Raw genomic sequence first — 23,684 nt, 5'->3', positions numbered from 1 at the left:
GATGTCCCCTATCCTGTTTAACATTTTGGTTGATATGTTAGCAATTTTGATAGGCAGGGCTAAGGAGAATGGTCAAGTAGGTGGCTTGGTACCTCATCTTGTTGATGGAGGTGTATCCATCCTTCAGTACGTTGATGATACAATCATCTTTATGGAGCATGACTTGGCCAAGGCGAGAAATATGAAGTTGGTGTTATGCCTTTTCGAACAATTGACCGGGTTAGAGATTAACTTTCATAAGAGCGAGTTGTTCTGCTTTGGTAGAGCCAAAGACGAACAGGAGGCTTATAGGCAATTGTTTGGGTGCGAGTTGGGGGATTTACCTTTCTCTTACCTAGGTATTCCAATCCACCATCGTAAGCTGACAAATAGAGAATGGAAGTGCATCGAAGACCGATTTGAGAAGAAACTAAGTTGCTGGAAGGGTAAGCTCATGTCATACGGAGGCCGATTAATTCTGATAAATTCGGTGCTCACGAGTATGCCTATGTTTCTCTTATCGTTCTTTGAAGTCCCAGTTGGTGTTAGGAAAAGACTGGAATTTTATCGATCGCGTTTCTTTTGGCAGGGTGATGAACTAAAAAGAAAATACCGGCTTGCTAAATGGGATATCATCTGTAGACCGAAAGACCAAGGGGGTCTTGGTATTGAGAATCTTGAAGTTAAGAACAGATGCCTTCTTAGTAAGTGGCTGTGGAAGCTCTCTTCTGAGACTGATGCCACGTGGGCGCAAATCCTTCGCAGCAAGTACCTACAGACAAAAACCTTGTCCCAGGTCACAGTCAGGCCGACTGACTCGCCTTTCTGGAAAGGACTAATGGAAGTCAAACAATCCTTGTTTAATAGGACAAAGTTTGTTATTGGCAACGACGCTAGTACACGCTTCTGGGAGGATACTTGGCTCGGCGAGACACCCTTGGCCATTCAATATCCGTCTTTATATCGTATTGTTCAACGACGTGAGGTGTTCGTTGCAACGTTATTTCAATCTATCCCCCTTAATATTCAGTTCAGACGGTCGCTAGCGGGCAATCATTGGAAAGAATGGCTCCGTCTAGTTAGGAGACTGATGGAGGTTCAGCTTTCTCAACAACCCGATGAATTACGCTGGAAACTGACTAGGTCTGGAGTATTCACAGTTAAATCAATGTATATTGATGTTATTAATTCGAACTCCATTCCTACCTCCAAGCATGTTTGGGCTGTCAAAGTTCCATTGAAAATAAAAGTGTTTATGGGGTTTGTCCATAAACAAGTTATTTTAACCAAGGACAACTTGATAAAGCATAATTGGACAGGACCGACTAGGTGTAGTTTCTGTGATCAAGATGAGACGATCAAACACCTCTTTCTTGATTGCCTGTTGGCCAAAGTCCTTTGGCGGACGGTCCACATTGCTTTTAATATCACTCCACCGAATTCTGTCAACACGTTATTTGGGACATGGCTTAATGGGATTGAACCTGACTTAGCGATACATATTCGTGTTGGAGTTTGCGCTTTGCTGTGGACTATCTGGAATTGCAGAAATGATTTGGTTTTTAACAGAATATCACGTATTCACTTTTTGCAGGTTATTTTCTGAGCCACGGCTGTGATCCGTTCGTGGTCGCTACTCACTCCGATGAAGGCCAGGGAGCATTTGGTTACTGGATCTATCCGCTGGGAGATGGTAGCTCGGGATATCTTCAACCGGTTTGGATGGCGGTCATGTAATAGGATAGGCAATTAGTTTACCTATCTATCTTTAGCCAGCCGGTTGTGGCGTTTTTTCTTGGCTAGTTTGTGTTTCTAGCCCAGTTTGGCTCTGTGTGAGCTTTCTTTTCAGTTTTTACAGTTGAAGACTTTCGAATCTTGTTGGAACCTTTTTATTTGGTTAATAAGATGGCCGTATGCATCACTCTGATGCAGAGGCCGGGGAGACCCCCCTTTTCGGGAAAAAAATGTATGTGCAGTCTATTATTGCAGTGTTTCACTTGAAAATTGTTTGTGTTTTTTCAGATGAGCTTCAGTGGAGAGAAGCAGCGCGCAGCTCATTGACAAAGAAATGATATGCGCCCTTTTATCTTGGTCAGTGATTAGAATCACAACTCTATACCTTAATAATTTTTCTGAGCACATGTAACTAGTTTGTTTCTACATTTGCCCTTAATCTCTGTGCGGCTTATTTTGTACTAATTCAGCTTTTAAACGGAAATTGTCGCACTGTGTGCATTCTTAGTGTCCTGACGTTGATCTCCACAATGGTAAAAATGGAAAAGCAAATACTGGGATCCAACTTGGTTTTGTTATTAAAAAACCTAAAAGTAGTCATCCTACAGGAAATTGTTAGGTACCCCCTGTGTATTTGCTCCATGTACTGAGTACAGTCAGAAAAATTGCCGAAGCATGAGATAGTCTAAAATTTACCCAAAAAAACGCTATCACTGTGGCCCAAAATCGAACAGGACGGCCTCAAGGAGGACCGAGTGGCCCAAAATGAATTCTCTGCCAAAGATTAGCTGGGGCAGCTGTCCCCGGGCTAATAGTACTGTTTTACTTACAATTGAGATCTCCAACACATTTAGTTTAATGGTATATAATCACTCTTTAAAATGGTTTGTCCATGGCCACACGAACACATCTTATTTTCATGCATCGGAAAGTACAACATGGGTTACATTATGCGAGCTCTGAAACAAAATTACATAGGCACTCCTCGTCGCTTCCTCCCTGGCCCTTCATGTGTATCCTGAGCATGACTCGTAACAAAACGAGCAAACGAGGTATGAGGGGGTATCCTTGATTCCCATGAAATTAAAATGAAATCTTCTTTCGGTCTAACACTAGGATCTGTTATCAATTGGCCAAATGTCACGCTTGGCGATTCCTTCTTGGTTGAAACATTAACTGTATAACGTGTTATGCTAAGTGGATGCAAAGCAAAGTCCGTTATGTCCACCGGATGGCCTTGTTCTATAAGGATGGTTGGGTGCACACCATATATGGAGAGGTTTCTTTTAACCATTCGTAACCCCCTTTCCAATATACCACGCCAGAACTGAACATTGAGGTTCCTTCTCAACACATCCGCGAACATATTTATTGCGACAAGTGAACCTTGTGTACTGTGCAACACCTTGACATATTCATCTGCTATTTCTACGAGCTGTGGATGTTGCATGGGGTCTACACTTCCAAATACTAGTGTCTTGAAAAGGTACCTCAGCTCGTCATAAGACAGAACAGTTAGGAAAATCGGTTTCACCGATCCAAATCGAGCTAGACTTTGAAGTCTACTTATGATGATGATCTTGCTTCCTCTGCCCATTGTTATGACAAAGGAGTGAAACTTTTTCCAATCATCGTCTCCTATATCAGAAGAAAACGTAATAACCACCAGCACCATCCCAAACATGCTCCTTCCTTTGTCAAGTATCCTCATAAAGCTGTCTCCATTCAAGTGCAAAATGGAGGAGAAGCGTGAGTGAACTCTTTCGTCGCCACACACATGAGCAACCAAAGTTTTCTTTCCTACCGAGGCACCACCTATGACTGGAAGAATGGCCGGTGCATGATCACCATGAGGGTCACTGTGCTGCAGCAAGAAGCTCAAGAGCTTCTGCTTCTCAGCATGCCGGCCGAACATGAAGTTTTCGGTGTAAAGATAAACGTCGTATGGCCTACGAGACATGCGGTCGCATCCACCCAGAAGCACAACAAATTCTGCCATGTTAGCAACAGCAATTTCTAAGCTTTCCAAGGCATCATGTGACTCGAGGTGCATGGCCTTGCCAGTTGTTCGAGAACGCTTGGCTAAATACAAGCACCTGATGGATGAGTCGTTGCTAACCTCATCGAAGCTTCCACTGTCTTGGAGGGTTCCGTACCTCAAGGTGTCCAGCACGCGGCATCCTCGGTACATGGCCTCTGAGAGCTTCTTGAGCTGTGTCATCATTCCAGAGTTGGTTATGTACCGTGCGTCCGCCTCCTCAACGATGGTGCCAGCCCTCATCAGGAGGTGCTGCAACCTCTCCACCATCTTCTTTTGCTCCTTTGAGTGTGCATGGCTTAAGGAGGAGCGATACTTGTTCATCAGGAAGGAGATGAACCTGCTCAAAAGTTCACCTGTAACTGCAGATATGGCAACCTCCATGGAATTGATGAGGGAATCCTTCTCTCTGGACAAATTAACTGGCCTCTGCCAACACTTTAATTTTTTACCGAAGCCTCTGCGAACTCTTACAGTGACTTCAAAATATAGAAAAGTTTGTACCGATGACTACAACATCAACTACGACGAATTCAAGGGTGTGTGATCACATGGGCACTTAATTGTCTAAACGTCCAAACATGTTGACAAGGACAAGCGAACTGTCCAAGCAGCATGAAAACATAGACCAGTATTTCTAATACTCATATGGTAGGTCCAACATTAACTATTGTTCCAATAACAAAAATGTATATTATCTTGCATTTGACTCCATCCTTTCACATTTTACATGGCAACCCATATATATGTGCACTCTACCACCTCTAACCAAGTTTGACTGTGTGATGTTATGTTGCATTTGTATTGCAATATTGCACTCTCTCTGTAACAAAATGTAAGGCGTGTTTAACAATTGTACGTGAAACAAAAAAAAACGTCCTATATTTTGTTACAGAAGGAGTAGCTGTATATAATAAAAGTACATAAAAAATGAAAATCATGGTCACTCACATGTGGCACCAACATATAGTCAGCAACACTCTTAACCATGTCGAACGTCTGAGTTTTGAAGATATCTTACTGCCTAGGCTTTATTTGGCCTTTTTGGGAACGGTGAACTTCTTTTCAGATTGTTGCAGGTATTGGACACTAGTCCAAAAAAAATCATTCAAAAGGAATCTTGCTGTAAGATAAAATTATATATGTGTACACATTTGTTTTCAGATTCATGCAGGTATTGGATACTTGTACAAAGTTGACATTTGGATTGGCTCTCATAACATTCAAGAAAACAAATTCACGTCCGGAAGCGACCATCCTGATATGCAACTCATTGGTAAGGAACGATGCACACTTTATCTTGGTCAGTAATGAGAAATACAATTCACTTCTTTATGTATGAAAACAATTCTCTTGTATATTCACTTCCTTGGTTCTTCAGAACCCAATCATGAAGTGTGTTCAGTCTTGAATCAAAAACTGTTGCACCTTGTGATTCTTCAGAGTTAAGTCTTGACCTGATACTGATCTCCACAATGGTAAACATGGAAAACAAAAATAGTATGATGCAACCTGGACGATAACCTCTTTTTGTTTCATACTAAAACTAGGAGTATTCTTCCAACTAGACTCCCTGTAATGATTAAGTATGGTCCGAGCAATTACCAAAGAATGGGACACTCTGGAATGGACAAAAACTGCGTCATCATTTGGCCCAAAATCTAACAGAAGGACCTCGAACGGACATGGCACAAACAGTGGTTTTCATGATTGTTTTCAGAGTGGACGAACAAAAATCCAGAAGAGAAATGGTACACTCACGCCACTAGATAAATGTTGAGTTCCACGGTTCCACTTTAACGGTGGCACTCCTTCTTTCTCTCTACCCTGTGGCTTCTTGTGGTTGTTGATCATACATTTATTAGCATAGAATTTTCTGCGTGTCGATGTGCTGAAGAGATTTACGTTTTAGAACAATAGGGAGTACTCCCAGAGTTCCATATTTGGCTCAAACTTATCAACACACATCAATTCAAAAGGTCGAGAGGTGTGGCTACTACCTCTGGTGTGCATGTAGGGAAATCTTATAAGCTACTCCCTCTGTAAACTAATATAAGAGCGTTTAGATCACTATTTTAGTATTCTAAACGCTCTTATATTAGTTTACGGGGGGAGTAGTAGTAAAATGAGAATCAAAGGTGTCAACTTCATTCTACTGGCGCTGTAGCTTAGATATTATGGTTTGCCTTGACTTTTGTTCTCAATGACAAAACACGACAAACAGAACAGGGAGCTGAGATGACGAGCAGGATGATGTAGGGCAGAATATGATGGTTTTATCATTAAGCTTCCTATGCAGCCAGGGTTACCAAATCGTCGACCTTAACCTGCTTTGCAATAGAGGTGGCCGTTTTTACTAGTACTCCTTATACTATTGTTTGTTTGAAAATATGCTATAATATATATAAATTTGCTGTCCTGTACTAGAGTACAAATTTGTTGAGAAAAAATATACTGATCTGAACCTGAGAAATGTTTTCGAATGGATAAATGCTGGATGCTAGAGATAGAGATGAATATTGTAGTTCGAGCACATAAAACAACATCGAACCATTGACTGACGAGTTCAAGGGTGTGTGGTCACACATGCACTTAATTGTCTTAACGTCCAAATATGTGACAAGGACTAGCAAATTGACCAAGCAACATGACAAAATTGGCTAGTATTTTTAATATAAGCGGTAGGTATGTCCAGCTTAATTGTTATTCCGGAGAAAAAATGTATATTTAATCATCTTACATTTGTATTTCGTTGGACTTGTTTTACATTTTATACGTACTAGAGAATGGCAAGACTGGGACCTCATATCCATGGAGACATCCAGCAGATAACTCATGAAGACTAGTGCATCCTCATCTTGCAGAACCAGCAGAGAGGTGAGCTTTAATTATTTTTTCCGCCTCATGAATCTCTTCTTTTTTAAAACTTCTTTCTGTATTAGCATGTTGAGGCAGGCGCAGGCTACCGGAGCGGCGTTGTCCTTTCTGGTGCCGGTGGCGCTGGTGGGGGTGCCGGTGCACGCGTGGACGAGGAGGACGGCTAATACGGTCCTCCATGGCCTAGGGCTCGTGGTTGGAGTGGTGGACAGCACGGCGCAGAGGTACGACATGTCGAGCTACAAGGTGTGGCTGAGGACGGATCGGCCGGAGCGCATCCGGGAGCAGAGGAGGTTGTACGTGGAGGAGCCTCGTAGGCGGCGAGGTAGGGTCTTCCCGCGGGCGGCGAGGACGGCAGCGTTGTGGTATAACATTCGCATTGTCAAGCTGGCCGAGCCGGTGGTGGATGAGGACGACGATCCGGAGCTGTCGCCGCCGCCTAGCCCGCCGGCTCCACCGCCGGAGGAAGATGGAAGATCTGACAGGCGGGCTCCGCGGCGACAAGGCCAAGGTGGAGCTGAGGGTGCGAGGAGGAATGGTTCCGATGCGGCAGCCTTGCCGCCATCGGCGGGGTGCTCGTCGTAGGCATCCGCTCCGGCGGCGGCACAGGACTGCGTTCAAAATAAAGGTGCTGCGAGCCCGGATAGGGAGCATGATGTTCGGCTGCGGCAGGTGGAGCCTGCTGCAGAGATTGACCGTGACTTGACCGTGGAATCTGTGGAGCCAACGGCTCGGGGACAGCTGGCCCGGGGCGAGGCGGCCAGCCGGGTGGAGGTGTCAGCTTGCGGCTCGGAAGATGTGCTAGGGGACGGCGCGTGGGCCTCCCCGACATCTGTCATGTTATCGAGATGGCGTGGGCCTGGGGTGCAGGTAGCGACGGGATTGGAGCCGGTTGATTCGGTCCTGGCAAAGCAGTCTGGTGAGATTCGCCTGGTTGGCTCGATGGAGCTGTCAGTGGGGTCAGGGATGGCCCGGTCTGGTGTGTGGCCCGACAGGGCACGGAGCGAGTCGGTGGACAGTGTAAGTGCATCCAGTGCCCCTTAGTAATTTTGGTGTATTGAAGACTTATAGGTTAAGGGACTAATGCGTGTGTGAGTGTACACTGGTCTATAAGTCTATAAGGAGTTTGATATTTACAGGAAAAGTCGACCCCTAAAAATGAATATCTTCGACTGAAGATTTTGGTATTTCTGAAGACTTTCATGCGAGGAATATGAAGCTTGAAGACTTTCGTTTTCATAGTTTTATTTTTCTCTTTCTTGAGTCATAGGAAATACCGTACTGTTAAAGGGGGTCGAGAAAATACTAAGGAAAAATTTCTATGTGATGCTCAACTCAAAATCCTACACCTACCAATCCCTTCGATTGAAGCCATTGGAAATCTCATACAGTTCAGTCAATTTCTTTAGTGACAGAGACGAAGTTCTTCTGGTCTCTGAGGAATTTGTCCTGACTGAAGAGTTAGGAATTCGCCAGTGCGAATTGCCTACACAGTGAGGAACATGATAGCCCTGAGGATTTTGATACTCAAAATTCCGACCGTTGTTGTGCTATGCGCCAGCTGTTCCAAAATATCTATCCACCTAACAGTCATATCATTGAAGGGCATTTATGTCTTATCATGTCGGGCTGCTCCCTAGGCTATAAATAGCCGCCCCCTACAACCACTAGCCGGTTGGCTGCTCCGAGAGAAACTGACACTTGTCATTTGAGAGCAACCCATCCTCCGAGGACTTTGAGCAAAAATCATCAAGTGAGGAAAAACTAAAAACCCAAACACCTACAAATCCCAAGTGATTGAGCATCACTGAAGAGATTGATCCTGAGTGGATCCGACGCTTGTTACCTTTGAAGATTGTGCTTCTTCCAGACGGTTAGGCATCATGGTCTAGAGCATCCAAGAGGAATTGTGGATCGCCGGGTGACCAAGTTTGTGAAGGTTTGGAAGTCGCCTAAAGACTTACCACGAGTGATTGGACGAGGTCTGTGTGACCTTAGTTCAAGGAGAATACGGTGAGGACTGGGTGTCTTGGACTAAGTGTCCTTGACTGGGTGTCCGGGACTATGTGTCCTCGAGATTAAATACTCAGCCGCTCCAATCAGACGTACAACTGAGACGACAGTTGGAACTGGTCTACCAAATCATTGTCTTCACCGAGCTTACTGGTTCTATTTCATCAACTCTTTTATTTCCTCATAACTGTGTTGTATGTTTGTTCATATCTGTGTTTGAAGACTTTGACTGAAGACTTTCTCGATTTCCTTAGTTCAATTTCTTCAGTCTGTTTTTCTTCATCCTGTGTTATCATGTGATTACGCTTCCTGTACTCTGTGCCTGTCTTCATTTCATCATGATGACTATGCTTGTATTCTGTTATGTTTACCTTTGAGTACTTATTCCGCTGCTAGTAGTTCTTCGCTAAGGAATTTCCTCACCGGCAAATTTCTCAGTGAAGAATTTCATAAAAATCGCCTATTCACCCCCCTCTAGTCGATATAACGCACTTTCAATTGGTATCAGAGAGAGGTACTCCCTTGTTCTGTGTGATTTTGGTTTAACCGCCTGGAGTTTTAGTTATGTCGACCGCGGGTATGACGAAGGTGACATGCCCCATCTTTGACGGTCACGAGTATCCCAAGTGGAAGGCCATGATGAAGAAACGCCTCATGGCGATGAACAGCGAGTTGTGGACCGTCACTGAGATTGGCATGACTGATCTGTGCAAGATGGCGGATGCTGATGACATTCGCAAGTATACTCTTCTCAACCTCACGGCGAAGGATGTCATCTGCTCCAGCCTGTCACAAAATCAGTTCAGGAATATCATGCATCTCGATCATGCGAAGCTCATCTGGGACCGTCTCTCTGAGGTCTATGAAGGTCATCGAACTTGTCATGATCCTTGGTTTGAGGACTTCAAGGAATCTCTCAAAACGATGACATTTGAACAAGAATCATCATCTTCTGCATCATGCCTTATGGCAAAATATGCTGAGATAATTGAATACTACCTATCTGAGTGTAGTGATGATGAATCTGGTGATATATTTGGACCCAGCTATGTCAAACTTGATTCCCTTGCTACTAAACAACAATGAGCTTTGGAAAAAGCTCACTATATGCTAAACAAGAGCGATGATATGTTGGGTGAGAAAATGGATCAGTCAAAAGCTTTGGCTAAAAGTCTTCAGAGACTTCATACTAAGTATGACAACCTTCAAGATCAACATAACACTCTCTTATCAAATCATGAGAAGCTTTCTTATGAATTTCTTTAAAGAAAGCAAGACCTTGAGAAGCTAAGAGTGAGTTATGAAGATCTTCAGAAGGAGCGCGATTCATTACTTGCTCAACAAATCAACGCATCTCAGGAAGAATTTGTTCCTCCATGCTTGAAGTGCATTGAACATGAATCTGCTAATTCTTCACCTGAATGTTCAAATGCTGCTAATGTTGCAAATTCTTCACATGACTCTGCTATCACTAATTCCTCATCTGAGGACATTGCTAGTATCACTAACGATGCAGGGCTGAAGGAATTGCACACGACAGGCATGTACAAAAGCCTCAAAGGGCATCAGGCTCTTTGTGATGTGCTTAAAAAGCAAATCCTCAACAGGAACCCTAGGAAAGAGGGTATCGCCTTTGAGAGGAAACTCAATGCTGATGGTACATATTGGAAGCCTGAGCAGTACCCCAAAACTACATGGGTTGCTGCAAAGGGACCTCCAATTGATCCATCTAACTTATCTGGATTTGCATGTGAATCTCCTCATTCTGGTGATGAGTCAATTGACTCCAACTATAAGCTATTCAAAAATCAGAATGGTGAAGTATTTGCTAGATATGTTGGCACTAACTGCAGGAACGGCTCCCCTGTGAAGAAAATCTGGGTTTCTAAAAGATGCCTTGAAAATCTTCAGGTGAATGTCATCATGACGCCACCTGTGAAGAATAGGAACCCCAGATCAAATTCTTCATATGGACCAAATTCTTCATATGGATCAAAGTCCTCATATGAACATCATCGTGCTAACCCGTCTGTTTCGTAGGGAAGATCTAAGGATTATGGATATGTGCATTATTCTTCAAATCATTATGTCCATAAGTCCCCGAAGAATTTCTCTGCTTACTCTTATACTTACTCTAACCCCTCTTATGTGAAACGAAATGGACTGGCTTCTATGCCATCCTTCTCGTATGGAGCTCGCAGAATGATGAACTCTTTGCCACCACTTCAGATGTGGGTGGTGAAGAAAAAGAACTAATCTCTTCTGCAGGGTCAGGTCTCCATACACACGTAATCGTCTGAAGAATTTGCTGGAGACCCGAGCATGCCTGAAAGGACGCAGGCTAATCATGAAGAAATGAACTTTCATTTCTCACGTCCTCATATTGCTTTATCAGTTCTTTTACTTGATGAAATTGATCTGATGAATTGATGTCATATTCTTCACTGATGAAGTATATGAGTTTGTAAGCTGCACTAATTCATCTGCAGGATGATCAACCCAAAGCCACTGAGTGGGTCCTCGATAGTGGATGTACAAACCACATGACTGGTGACAAGAATCTATTGATGGATGCTCCATTATCAGCGTCGCATCTGAAGCATATCATTTTTGCTGACAAAGGCAAAAGTCAGGTATTGGGTCTATGTAAGGTTGCGATTACAAAGGATCGACACATGGACAAAGTCATGCTTGTTGAGTCCTTAGGATACAACCTTATGTCTGTCTCAATGCTTTGTGATCTTTATATGGTTGTTGTCTTTGGCAAGTACCATTGTGTTGTGATTATGGAAGCTGACAATTCCAAAGTCTTCGAAGGCTTTAGGAGAGGAGACCTGTATATTGTTGATTTTTCTACAGGACCACAACTAGCCGTGTGCTTACTTGCAAAAGCTTTAGAAGGCTGGCTCTGGCATCGACGACTTAGTCATGCAGGCATGAGGAATTTGCACACGCTTGCGAAGAAGAAGCATGTCATTGGCATCGATAATGTCAAATTCCTCAAAGATTACCTATGCGGAGCCTGTGAAGCTGGGAAGATGACCAAGACCAAGCATCCAGCGAAGACTATCATGACCACCACTCGCCCATTTGAATTGCTTCACATGGATCTCTTTGGTCCTAATCATTATTCTGCTATCTCAAATGAAGCATCTCAATATGGCTTTGTTATTGTTGATGATTATTCTCGTTACACATGGGTACACCTTGTTACTTAAAAACATGAAGTGCAGGAAGTCTTCAAACAATTTTCCTCGAGGGCTTCAACCAACTTTGGTGTGAAGATCAAGCACATCAGAAGTGACAATGGCACTGGGTTCAAGAATTCTGGTCTCGATGACTATCTTGACGAACTTGGTATTACTCATGAGTTATCTTCTCCTTACACTCCTCAGCAGAACAACATCATGGAGCGCAAGAACAGGACTCTTGCTGAGATGGCTCGCACTATGCTTGATGAATACAAAACGCCTCGTCGTTTCTGGACTGAGGCAATTGATACTGCGTGCCACATCATCAACAGAGTATATCTTCACAAATTCTTCAAAAAGACTGCCTATGAACTCCTCACTGATAAGAAACCCAATGTACGTTATTTCAAAGTCTTCGGTGCTAAATGTTGGATTAGAGATCCTCATCATAACTCAAAATTTGCACCGAAAGCACATGAAGGTTTTATGCTTGGTTACGGAAAGGACTCGCACACCTACAGAGTCTTCAACAACGTTCTTCACAAAGTTCCTGAAACTGTAGATGTGCGGTTTGATGAAACTAATGGCTCGCAAAGAGAGCACCTACCTACTATGATAGATGAACCAGCACCTGAGGAAACTATCAAGTTCAAGGCTACTGAGGATGTCATTCCTACTGAAGAATCTGCTGAAGAATTCATTCCAGAACATGAAGAACATCGAGCTAATGCACCTGAAGAAAATGATGCTGAAGAAAACGCTGACCAAACTCTTCAACGACAACCAGCTCATCCTCGCATTGCAAAAGAAGTGCAAGTTGAAAAGATCATCAATGACATCAAAGCGCCAGGTCCTCTCACACGCTCAAAAGCTTCACATTTGTCTAACTTTTGTGGGCAGTATGCTTTTGTCTCTATTACAGAGCCCACTAAGGTAGATGAAGCATTTCTGGAGCCTGAGTGGATTCAGGCCATGCAAGAAGAATTACATCAGTTCGAGCTCAACAATGTCTGGGAACTGGTCAAACGCCCAGATCCTCGCAAGCACAATATCATCGGCACAAAGTGGATCTACCGCAACAAGCAAGATGAAAATGGCCTTGTTGTGAGGAATAAGGCACGGCTTGTAGCTCAAGGCTACACACAGGTTGAAGGAATTGATTTCGATGAAACTTTTGCACCTGTTGCTAGACTTGAGGCTATTCGCATATTACTTGCTTATGCTAACCATCATAATATCACTCTATATCAAATGGATGTGAAAAGTGCATTCCTCAATGGTAAGCTTGAGGAAGAAGTATATGTAGCTCAACCCCCAGGTTTTGAAGATCCAAAGAATCCTGACAAAGTCTTTAGACTCAACAAGGCACTCTATGGCCTCAAGTAGGCCCCACGGGCTTGGTATGATACTTTGAAGGAACTCTTCATGAAGAAAGGCTTCAAACCCGGTTCACTCGACCCTACTCTTTTCACTAAATCTTATGATGGTGAATTGTTTGTGTGCCAAGTATATGTTGATGATATTATCTTTGGTTGTACTGACCAATGTTATAGTGATGAATTTGCCTATATTGCCAGGACCCCGATTCCAAGTCACATCGATCTAGCATGTAACACCTCATATCGCTTTGCGGACTCATGCACGGTATTCCCACGGGTGTCGCCTTACTGTGGCCCAGGACTGTTTGCGTCTTTTGGCTCACGTATATGATAGTGTCGCTAGCATCCATATGACAGAGAACCCGGGCCGACATGGCTAGTCGTGAACCCAAAGCGGCACCAACCTATGGGGACAGGCATACATGTATCATATCGAGCATGTAGGTCAGCAGCGTGTGAATCCGGGCTGTAGCACTAGGCTAACAGGACTCCGGGAACCCGGGCTATAGCAGGCTAGGCAGAACTCCGGAAGTCACCGCGTGACATTTCCCCGAAGGGACAGACACAGAAACGAAGTGAAACACATGCCGGCCAGTCAAGTGTCCTGAGCAGTAGTGCTGGGCTAGCAGGACTCCGGTGAACCGGGCTGTAGCAGACTACTATGGCTCATGGAAGCACAAGACTACATTTCCTCATAAGAGAGGCTACCAAGGATAAACAACTAGGTTGTCGGATCCCACACATACCAAGCATTTCAATCATACACACGATATGCTCGATATGTGTAAATACAACATGGCATCACAACATAACTCTACGACTCAAGTATTTATTCATTAGGCTCCGAAGAGCGAGATATTACAAACATGGGTCTCATGACCCAACATTCAGAGCATACAAGTCAAAGCACATGCGGAAGCTTAACATGTTTGAGTACAGACATCTACAAATGAAAAAGGCTGAGAAGCCTGACTATCTACAAGACCCTCCCAAGGTACAAGATCGTAGCTGAGGTAACATGCTAAACGTCGAAGTCCAAGCGGAACTACTAGCGGGACTAAAGTCTCTCTGCAAAACATAAAATAAGCAAACGTGAGTACAAATGTACCCAGCAAGATTTACATCAGAACTAACTACATAAGCATCGGTATCAACAAAGGGGGTGGTGGAGTTTAACTGCAGCAAGCCAGCTTTGACTTAGTGGCTATCCTGAACTACGACTACAAGCAACTCTTTGAGGTGGCGCACACGAGTCCACAAATTCATCATACCAATACACCACTATGGATCCGCTCCCGTCTCCCCGCGAGAACACCATCCATAGCACTCACACTTATCCTGCGCATTTTGGAGTATCCACTTTCGCTTGTCTATGAACTATGCAAGGGGTCCAAGTTTCCATATCCGAGGAATCCGGCTATTCGAATAGATAATGATAACCCTGCAGGGGTGTACTTCTTCACACACGCTCTCGCCACTTATCGCCCTGTACACGTCATGTACCTCGGCAACCTTCAAGCGGAAGCCGGGCGAGGGAGTCTGCCACGACCTGACTAACCAACAAGTCTCTAGTTCAGGTTTATCGCCTATTCGGGTTCCATCCGCAAGGAGATCCGGCCGGGGTGTCGCTCACGGCCCCAAACGATGTGTGCAGGGTTCCCAAGCCCACCATCCGGGTGCCACTTGGTACACCGTGCCACTGTGCCTAGTCTGTCCCAAGCCCACCTGTACCGGGTGCCACTTGGTAGACTACTAACACTACCTACAAACACCAGAAACTAGTTACAACTCCTGGACAGAGATCGAGTTGATTAATAAGCCGAGAGGGGCCGAGTTACCGGAACCCAATGTGTGGTAGTAACTGTTCATGGATCACAAACACAGTACTCAGTTCCTGAGGATGGCTGCAATGAGACAAACCCACCATGTACTCCTACATGGCCTCTCACCGCTACCTTTACCAAATCGTGTTCACACGCTTAGCTCTCAACGGTAGGACATGTTCACCACATTCCAATTCATTCCCGATGAATCAGACCTGACTCAACTCTAAGCAGTAGCAGGCATGACAACAAGCATGAGTGAGTAGGCACATCAGGGCTCAAACAACTCCTACTCATGCTAGTGGGTTTCATCTATTTACTGTGGCAATGACAGGTCATGCAGAGGAAAGGGGTTCAACTACCGCATCATGTAACAGTTGAATCGGTGTTGTCCTTAATGCGGTAAAAGAGAGCAGGAGCGAGAGAGTGGGATTGTATCGGAATGAACAAGGGGTCTTTGCTTGCCTGGCACTTCTGAAGATAACATTGAGTCTTCATCAGTGTCAACGATCACAGCGTCGGAGCAGCGTCTACCGAGAGGGGACAATTACTGGCAAACAAGGAAGAACACAATCAATGCGATGCAACAATATGATGCATGATCATGACATGGCAATATGCTGTTGATTGAGCTAATGCAACTAGCAACAAGTTAAATGGAGTTGGTTTGAACACTATGTTCAAATTCAAATTCAAACTATGAATTCAAATAGTGCATTATCATGTTTTGGACTAAACAGTGAGGTTAAGTTGTTCAAACATGCATGAAAATGCCATATTCAGATTCCTTGGATTTTTCTGATCATTTTTCATATATAATTTATTTCATTTGGAGTTACGGTTGAATTTTTATGATTTTTTGAAGTTTTGGATATTTTCTGGAATTTACTGATTATTAATAAATCCAGAAAATGTATTACTACGTCAGCATTGGGTCATGCTGATGTCAGCAGGTCAGCAGGAGCCGTCCAGGTCAAACCTGACCAGTGGGGCCCACTGGTCAGTGACCCAGTGCGGCCTAGGTCACAGACAGGTGGGGTCAGGTCAACTGCCACATCAGCGAGGTCAACTCTGGCTTGTGGGGCCACTGTGTTTAGATTAAACTTAACTATTTTTGTTAGCTGGTTAGTTAGGCAGTGGGGCCCGTCAGTCATTGACTCAGGTGGTAGTTAGTGGGGTAATTAGCCCCTAACAGCCGGGTTAGGTCGGCAGTTAGTCGCCGGCGACGTCCAGAGACGGCGGCGTTGCTCGGGCTTTGCCCTCCGGCGACCAAATGGGCGGCAGAGGGGCTCTACGTGCAGCTGCGACTCGTCCGTGTCCAACGGTGCGGTTAGCTCGAGCCGGGGTGAACCAGAACGACGGCGGGGTGCACATCCACGGCGGCGCCCGCACGGGGTTGGCCGGGGCGGCGTTGTGGTGTGCAGGAAGAAGAGTTGGTGGAAGCTATGGGCTCCTGCAGAGGCGGGGATAACGATGACGCGTGCGGGGGCGGCTGGTTCAGGCTCTGGCCACGGCGGCGCCATGGTCGGCGCCATGGAGCTCTCGGCTCTGGTGGCTAGGCAGGCTAGAGGATGGGATTGACCGCGGGGAGAGGGGAAAATGCTCGGGGGCTCACAGCGGTGCCGTAGGGATGGCCAGCCTGCTCGGGGAAGCCCTATGGACGACGAATTGGCGGCGGCGATCTCCGGTGCCCGACGGTGAACACGACGAGGCCGGCGACGTTTTTGGGGCTTCCGGTGTCGGGAGGCTCGGTGAGGAGGAGGAGAGGAACGAGGCGGAGCTCGTGGACAGCTCGGAGAGGCGAGGGGAGGGCTGTGGCTGCGTGTACGCGAGACGGCGGCCGGCGGTTGCTGTCGGATGGAGCTCGGGGAGAGGTAGGGGTGAGGGAGAGACCAGAGAGATGGGGGAGTGAGGGAGGAGGTCCGCTGGGCTTCTCCAGGCGCGTCGGATGGGCTCGGGGGCGCCTCCATGGCAAGCAGGAGGTGGAGCTCCTGTGTGCGCTGCTGCTGGCACGCAACTACTTCGGGGCGAGGGGAGGAATACAACGGGGAGGTGGAGGTGGGCTGGGCCGGTACAGTAGCGGGCCGCGTAGGTGGGCTGGCCTCTCTGGTGGGCTTCATAGGTGAGGCCAGGTAAAAACTGCTCTGTTTTATTATCTGTGTTGTTTTCCTTTTATTTAATCATTTTGCCACTGATTCAAATTCACAAGTAAATCAAAGCAGGGCAAAACCTTCTGAATATTTGTATGTTGCCATTATGGACTATTCCAAAGGCACATAAATAATTTCAGGCCTTTCAAAATATATTCTATATAAATTGAATATAATCCAAAAGTCAAATACTTATTGATTTAAATTCAGAGTCCCAAAAATAATTCCTTAAAAATGTTCCAGAATTTTGGTTTGATATATAACTCTTGCCAAAATTCACAAAACTATTTTTAGGGCATTTTGGATTCACAGAATGCTATTTAAAAGGGTGCTTGCCCTTCTTTTAATTAGATTTCTGAGGTTTCAACAATCCTCAATTCAAGTTTCAGAAATTTAGACATGATGCAGGATGCTTATGAAACTAATTGCAATCAAATTCTAGGGTTGTGACATATATGATGAGTGAAGAATATCAAATGTCTAGTATGGGAGAGTTGAAATTCTTCTTAGGTCTTCAAATTTGTCAACAACACAATGGCATATTCATATCTCAGGAGAAATACCTCAAGGATGCACTGAGGAAATTTGGCATGCAAGATTGCAAAGGCGTCAAAATTCCTATGCACACAAATGGCCATCTGTGCACTGATGAAAATGGTATTGACTTCGATCATAAGCTATACCGCTCCATGATAGGTTCCCTATTATACTTATGTGCATCTAGGCCAGATATAATGCTTAGTGTTTGCATGTGTGCTCGATTTCAAGCTGCACCGAAGGAATCACACCATAAGGCTGTGAAGCATATTCTTCGATATCTAGCTCACACACCAACACTTGGATTATGGTACCCTAAGGGCTCGGTTTTGACCTTGTTGGATATTCTGACTCTGACTATGTTGGTGATCGTGTGGATCACAAGTCAACATCTGGTACATGTCATTTCCTCAGACGATCTTTGGTATGTTGGTCCTTGAAGAAACAGAACTGCGTATCACTATCTACTGCTGAAGCTGAGTACATTGCCGCTGGTTCTTGCTATGCCCAATTGCTATGGATGAAGCAAACTCTCAAGGACTACGGCGTCAACATGAAAAATGTGCCTCTCTTATGTGACAATGAGAGTGCCATCAAGATTGCTCATAACCCAGCTCAACACTCGAAGACAAAGCACATTCAGATTCGTCATCATTTTCTTCATGATCATGTGTTGAAGGGCGACATTTCTATTGAGCATGTGAAGACTGAAGAACAGCTAGCCGATATCTTCACAAAGCCCTTGAATGAGAAGAGATTTAGCAAGTTGCGGTGTGAGCTAAATATCCTAGAATCTTTGAATGTTCTTTGAAAAGGACACTCATCCTAACACTTATGCAAAATTGATGACTTAGATGTGCAACACATGAAGAAACGTTTTACTTCAATCAATGAAGAATAACACTCTTAGTGTGAAGAAATTAATGAAGAATTTGATTCTCAGAACTCTACGACAATTGTACGCGGTGTCTGAAATCATTATTCTTATACGGTGGGTCACGCCACCACCAAAAGTTGAAATTCCTCAAATTATTCATATTCTTCAACTTTGCATAATCTTCACTGGTTCCGTTGTTTTTCTTCATTGGCTATATATATATATATATATATATATATATATATATATATATATATATATATATACATACATACATACATATATATATAGTGTTACTATTCATCATCCAGGGTGCAGAATAAGTTATTCTTCACCCGAGGTAATGTTACAATCATTTCATAATTAAATTATGTTTCGAATTCAAATAGTTACATTTTATTGATTCACTACGTAAAATTTGACATAAAAAATAAAAATATAGGTCATAAGACAAGAAAATTTGTAGTTTATGTGTATTTTAGACTATATTTTTACGTTTGTAATTTTACATAATATAAAATATTTTTTACGGCTATTATATATTTTCTTACGGTCCCTTTTTGCATCGGAAATAAGACAAAACTTACGGAACGTAAAATTACGATGCATTGATGGTAAAATAGAGGGGGTGAAGAATAACTATTCCTCACCCAGGGTGACGAATAGCGCGACCATATATATATATATGAGTTTATGTCCTCTACAGCATTCACTTCTTGCTATTTTTTCAAGTTGTTTTTCTGCTAAGTGAATGTGATCGGACCCTTCCACTCTATGCTATACTCAACCCAATATGTTCACAAATTCCTCATGTGTGTTCTATTTGAAACTCGTTCAAAATCTTCACTGTGTCCTTGTCAGCCAAAGAAATTGCGAACGGAACTTTAAAACTAATCTTATCCAAATTTTTGATTTTGCCGCTCAAATCATTCCGCATCCCACGATAAATTTTTAATTCACCCACGATCTTACACGATCTCCACTACACAGTACGTGGGTGACACATGTCGTGCGAAGGAGAAGGGTCTGGGGCACGTTCGTCCCAAATCTTCGGGCGAACAGTTTTTCACTGCTACTATAAATACCCCCCTCATCCCTTCCTCACTTCCTTTACTCCGCTCGATCTCTCTCTCCCACTCGAGCTTCCCAAACCCTAGCGCCGCCGCTACTCCATCGTTGCCGGTGAGGAAGAGCTTCACTGCCTCGACCTCGTCGTTGTCGTACTCGCGCCGACCGCGGAAATCTTCACCTCCGCTGCCGCCGTAGACGTCTTCCTCCACCAAGTTAGGGCATGGAAGATCTACACCGACGAACTCCACTGTTTCACCTCACTGTTCGTCGTGTTCTTCATTCAGGGTAATTAAAAGTTACTTTTACTGCCCTCTTTGATTCGAAGTTTCTTTATAAAATCTTCAAATGTGTTTTATTCTTCAAATCTTCACACACTAAACACCTCACATGTCATATGTTCTTGATTCGTTTCTCTAAGCATCATTTTTCTTCAAGATTCCTCAATTGTGTGGATCTTCGATCTATACAACTCTGGAATCTAAGACAAAGAACGCTTAGTGAAAATCTTCAAGACTCATCTGGTCAAATTCCTCAAACTTGTTCTTTTTGAAAAACCTTCTGAGAACGCATATGACCTCTCCAAATTCCTCGCAACTATACACTGTTCACAGGTACACATGTCAGCTGCTGAATCACTAGGTTCTCATCAACTTAACTCATTTGCAGCATTCCTCGAAGAAAAGTTGCATACTTCTTCAGAGAATTCGATTGTTCAAATTCCTCAACTGAAGGAAATGGCTGATGGTAAAAGGCCACAGAAGGGAGGAAAGAGGCCTGAGGTAAATACTGTGTTTGAGATCCCTTATGACATATATGTTGGGTACTGCACACCTACTGAGGAAACCAAGAATGAGCGCAAAGTGCGCAAACAGAGAATAGAGAGGAGATGGGCAAGAGAATGGAGGGAGTACAGATATGTCACTCCTAAGTACATGAAGAAATTCGCACTCAATCCTCCATGCCAAAGAGCTCCATTGGCACCTGGCCAAGTAGCAGATCCGACCAACCTCAAGCGCGGTGAGGACTATCCTGATGAATGGGCCAAGCGCCAAGGCAAGTTGGCCAAGCAAGCCAGAGAAGCAGTGAGGAGATTCAATGAAGACTCTGATTTGGCTGCTGCTGCCTCTACTGAGGCCTCTGTCAAGCCGAGGAAATCCATGTCTAAGAAGCCTGCTCGTAAGACAAGTGCTACACCAACAGTGCCCTCACGGCCAAGTTCCTCAGCTGCGCCCTCACGGCCAGACTCTTCAAGGTCCTCACGACCAATCCCTCAAGCTGCTCCTTCAAAATCCTCAGCACCTCCTCCAAAGTCCTCAGCTGTTCCAACAAAGTCCTCAGCACCTGCGCATCTGTCCTCGTGCCAAAGGACTACAGGCATCTCCATTGCCTCTGGTGTCTCAGCAAGCTCCTCAGCTGCACCAAATTCTTCATCTGGCCCCACTCTGATGAAGACCAAGGCAACTGCTGGACGAGGTCCTTGGCCAAGTCCTCAAAAGAAGCAAGTCGCTTTCCAAGTGCCACCTGAAGAAGATGAAGCTGATGATGATGAACTTGCAGAAATCATCAGAGACAAACAAGTTAGGGCCGCTAGAGCCAAAGGCACACCTGTGCCACTGCTTTTGGATCCCAAGCTGATCCTCGACTACATTGATCTCTGGCACAAGGACCCAAATACTCCTATGCCTGACTTCAAGCTGACGCCTGGTCAAAATCACATGCTGACTCATTTCATCCAAGAGGAGAAATGGAAATATGATCAGGCCAGGCAGATCAAGAAGGCTCAGTACAGAAAGGAGAAATACCTGAAAAACAACGTTGTCACTATGACCACTGTTGAACTTGTAAAAATCCAATCTGAAATCAAAACCCTCAGCGATGACTTCCAAGCCTACTATGCTGATTGGCAAGGAGCCAAAGTTAGATTTGTAAAAATAACTGGACAGTTCACTTCAAATGTTGCTGCCCCAACACAACAGGAAATTCCTCAGGCTGAAGCATCTGCTCAGCCGACTGAACAACATGCCAGCACCGCCGATGACAATCAGGCTGCTGAAGAAAATGTGAACTCCAGGGCCGATGACTGCATTCCAGCCACTGAAGAAATTGCCAGGGCACCCACTAGTGGTGTGCCTGAAGAAACTAAAGAACTCAGGGCAACTGCATCAGTTGTGCCTGAAGAAAATCAACCAGATTTCTCAGTTGCTCCTGCACCAACACCAACTCCAATCCTTCCATCTGCATCAGATGTGAAGAAGACCAAGGCTGCAGAACATGCTGCAGTGAAGAAAAGAAAAGCATCAGCTGCTTCAGATTCCTCAGCTCCAAAGAAAATGAAGCCTATGACAAGTTCATTTGCAAATCCGATTGATGTTGTTCCCATCTCAACCAGACCATCAAAGGACCTTGTTCCTTTTGATGAAGAATATGTGATCCCCAGCGGATCTGATGAAGAAACTCCTTCCGCTGCTTCGTCTGAACCATTGGATGAAGAAATTGAAGTGGATGCAATCCCTTCAACACCTATCATCTTCTCGCCTATGCCTCAGTTCACAGCTGAAGAGGCTGGCATTGAAGAAATGGAAGATGAAGATGTGGACATTGGCTGCTCCACACCCGTAATCAGTGATGAATTCTAGGAAAGTCAGCATCCAAACTCTCCAATGTTCACCCCTCTACAGCAAATTCCTCAGTCCCTCACACAAACTGTTCACATGGGCTCTGAAGAAACTCATCCCACTGCATCTGTCCATGAGGAAATTCCAGCCACTAGCGCTGAAGAAACTGCTGCTGTTGAACAACCAACTACGCAGACTGCCACTAAGGAAGAACCAGAAATTCCTCACCCTGAAGAACCTGCGATTGAGATTCCTGAGGTCGTGATGCAACTCACTGACACTCCTCTGCCAAAGCCAAAGGATCCATTCTCACGCAAGCAAAAGTTCAAGGCTGATGATTTCTTCGGCGAGCACGTATTCTTCGAAGATTACAACCCATATGACTCTGCTCGCATTAGGAAGAGGCATTTCTAGACTGCTAATCAAGCCAATTTCTATTTCTCAGTGTTGTTCAACAAGGAGAAGATTTTCTACCATGAGCGTATTCCTCACGTGGATATGGAATCTCTGCCGTGCTTCGCACCAGTCCTCAGTGTTCTTCACTATGCTGGACTGCTCAATTTTTTCTCTGACATCTGAGATTGGAATGAAGAACTGATTCTTCAATTCTATGCAACGCTGCACATCACCGGAAATGCTGAAGATGTGAATTCATGGGTGCTGGACTGGATGTCTGAAAACACTCACTACACTGCACCAGCCTCTGAATTGCTTCGTGCTCTACCACTCAGTCCTCCCCTTGAAGAATCTCACTGCATCTACAGTGAACCTGAGCTCACACATCATTACATGCAAGTGCTGATGAAGCCTTTGAAACCAGGTCAGGCACCATGAACCAAATTCCTCGTGAAGGAATTGCTGTACGTGCCTAGAACTGTCTATCGTATTCTTACGAGGATAATCAGTCCTATCAAAGGCCACGACTCATCTGATGAGGAAATTGTTGGCATCATGAAGAATCTGGTATTCAACATCGTTCATGGCATTCCTGTCAACTATCACGATTTCTTCATGAGGACTATGGCCAATATTGCACTGTCTCTGTTTGAGCTGAAGCCTTATGCACCTTGTATCATGAGATTCCTCAGGACAAGGTCTTCACTCAACTACAAAGCTGATTTCCAGAATCATCTCAGCTACTTGCCCCCAATTGAAGTCCTCAAGCAGACATATTCCTCAGTTGATGGAAAGGGCAAGGCACCAGCTGTAATTGATGAAGGCATTCGTCCATTGGATGGTCACTTTCGCAAAACTGCATCTTATTCCACCAATGATGACTCTGCCACACATGACTCTGCCAATGCTCCCAAGTCCACTCCTCAAGCCACTACTCTGCACGTGATGACTGGCCGTGAACTTCTGCTTAGTCTTCACCAGAAGGTGGATCGAAATCACAAATG

At 44.5% G+C, this 23,684-nt stretch overlaps 1 protein-coding gene across 1 annotated transcript; it reads right to left on the bottom strand.

Moving 5' to 3' along the window:
• Positions 1-2,683: 2,683 nt before the first annotated feature.
• LOC119358593 lies at positions 2,684-4,135 on the bottom strand. Its single transcript, XM_037625068.1, has one exon. The coding sequence runs from the start codon at positions 4,133-4,135 to the stop codon at positions 2,684-2,686; it is 1,452 nt and encodes a 483-aa protein (XP_037480965.1).
• Between the last annotated feature and the right edge of the window lie 19,549 nt (positions 4,136-23,684).

Source organism: Triticum dicoccoides, chromosome 2A (assembly GCF_002162155.2).
Source record: "Triticum dicoccoides isolate Atlit2015 ecotype Zavitan chromosome 2A, WEW_v2.0, whole genome shotgun sequence".
Lineage (NCBI taxonomy): Eukaryota > Viridiplantae > Streptophyta > Magnoliopsida > Poales > Poaceae > Triticum > Triticum dicoccoides.
This window is presented reverse-complemented; position numbering and strand designations above follow the sequence as displayed.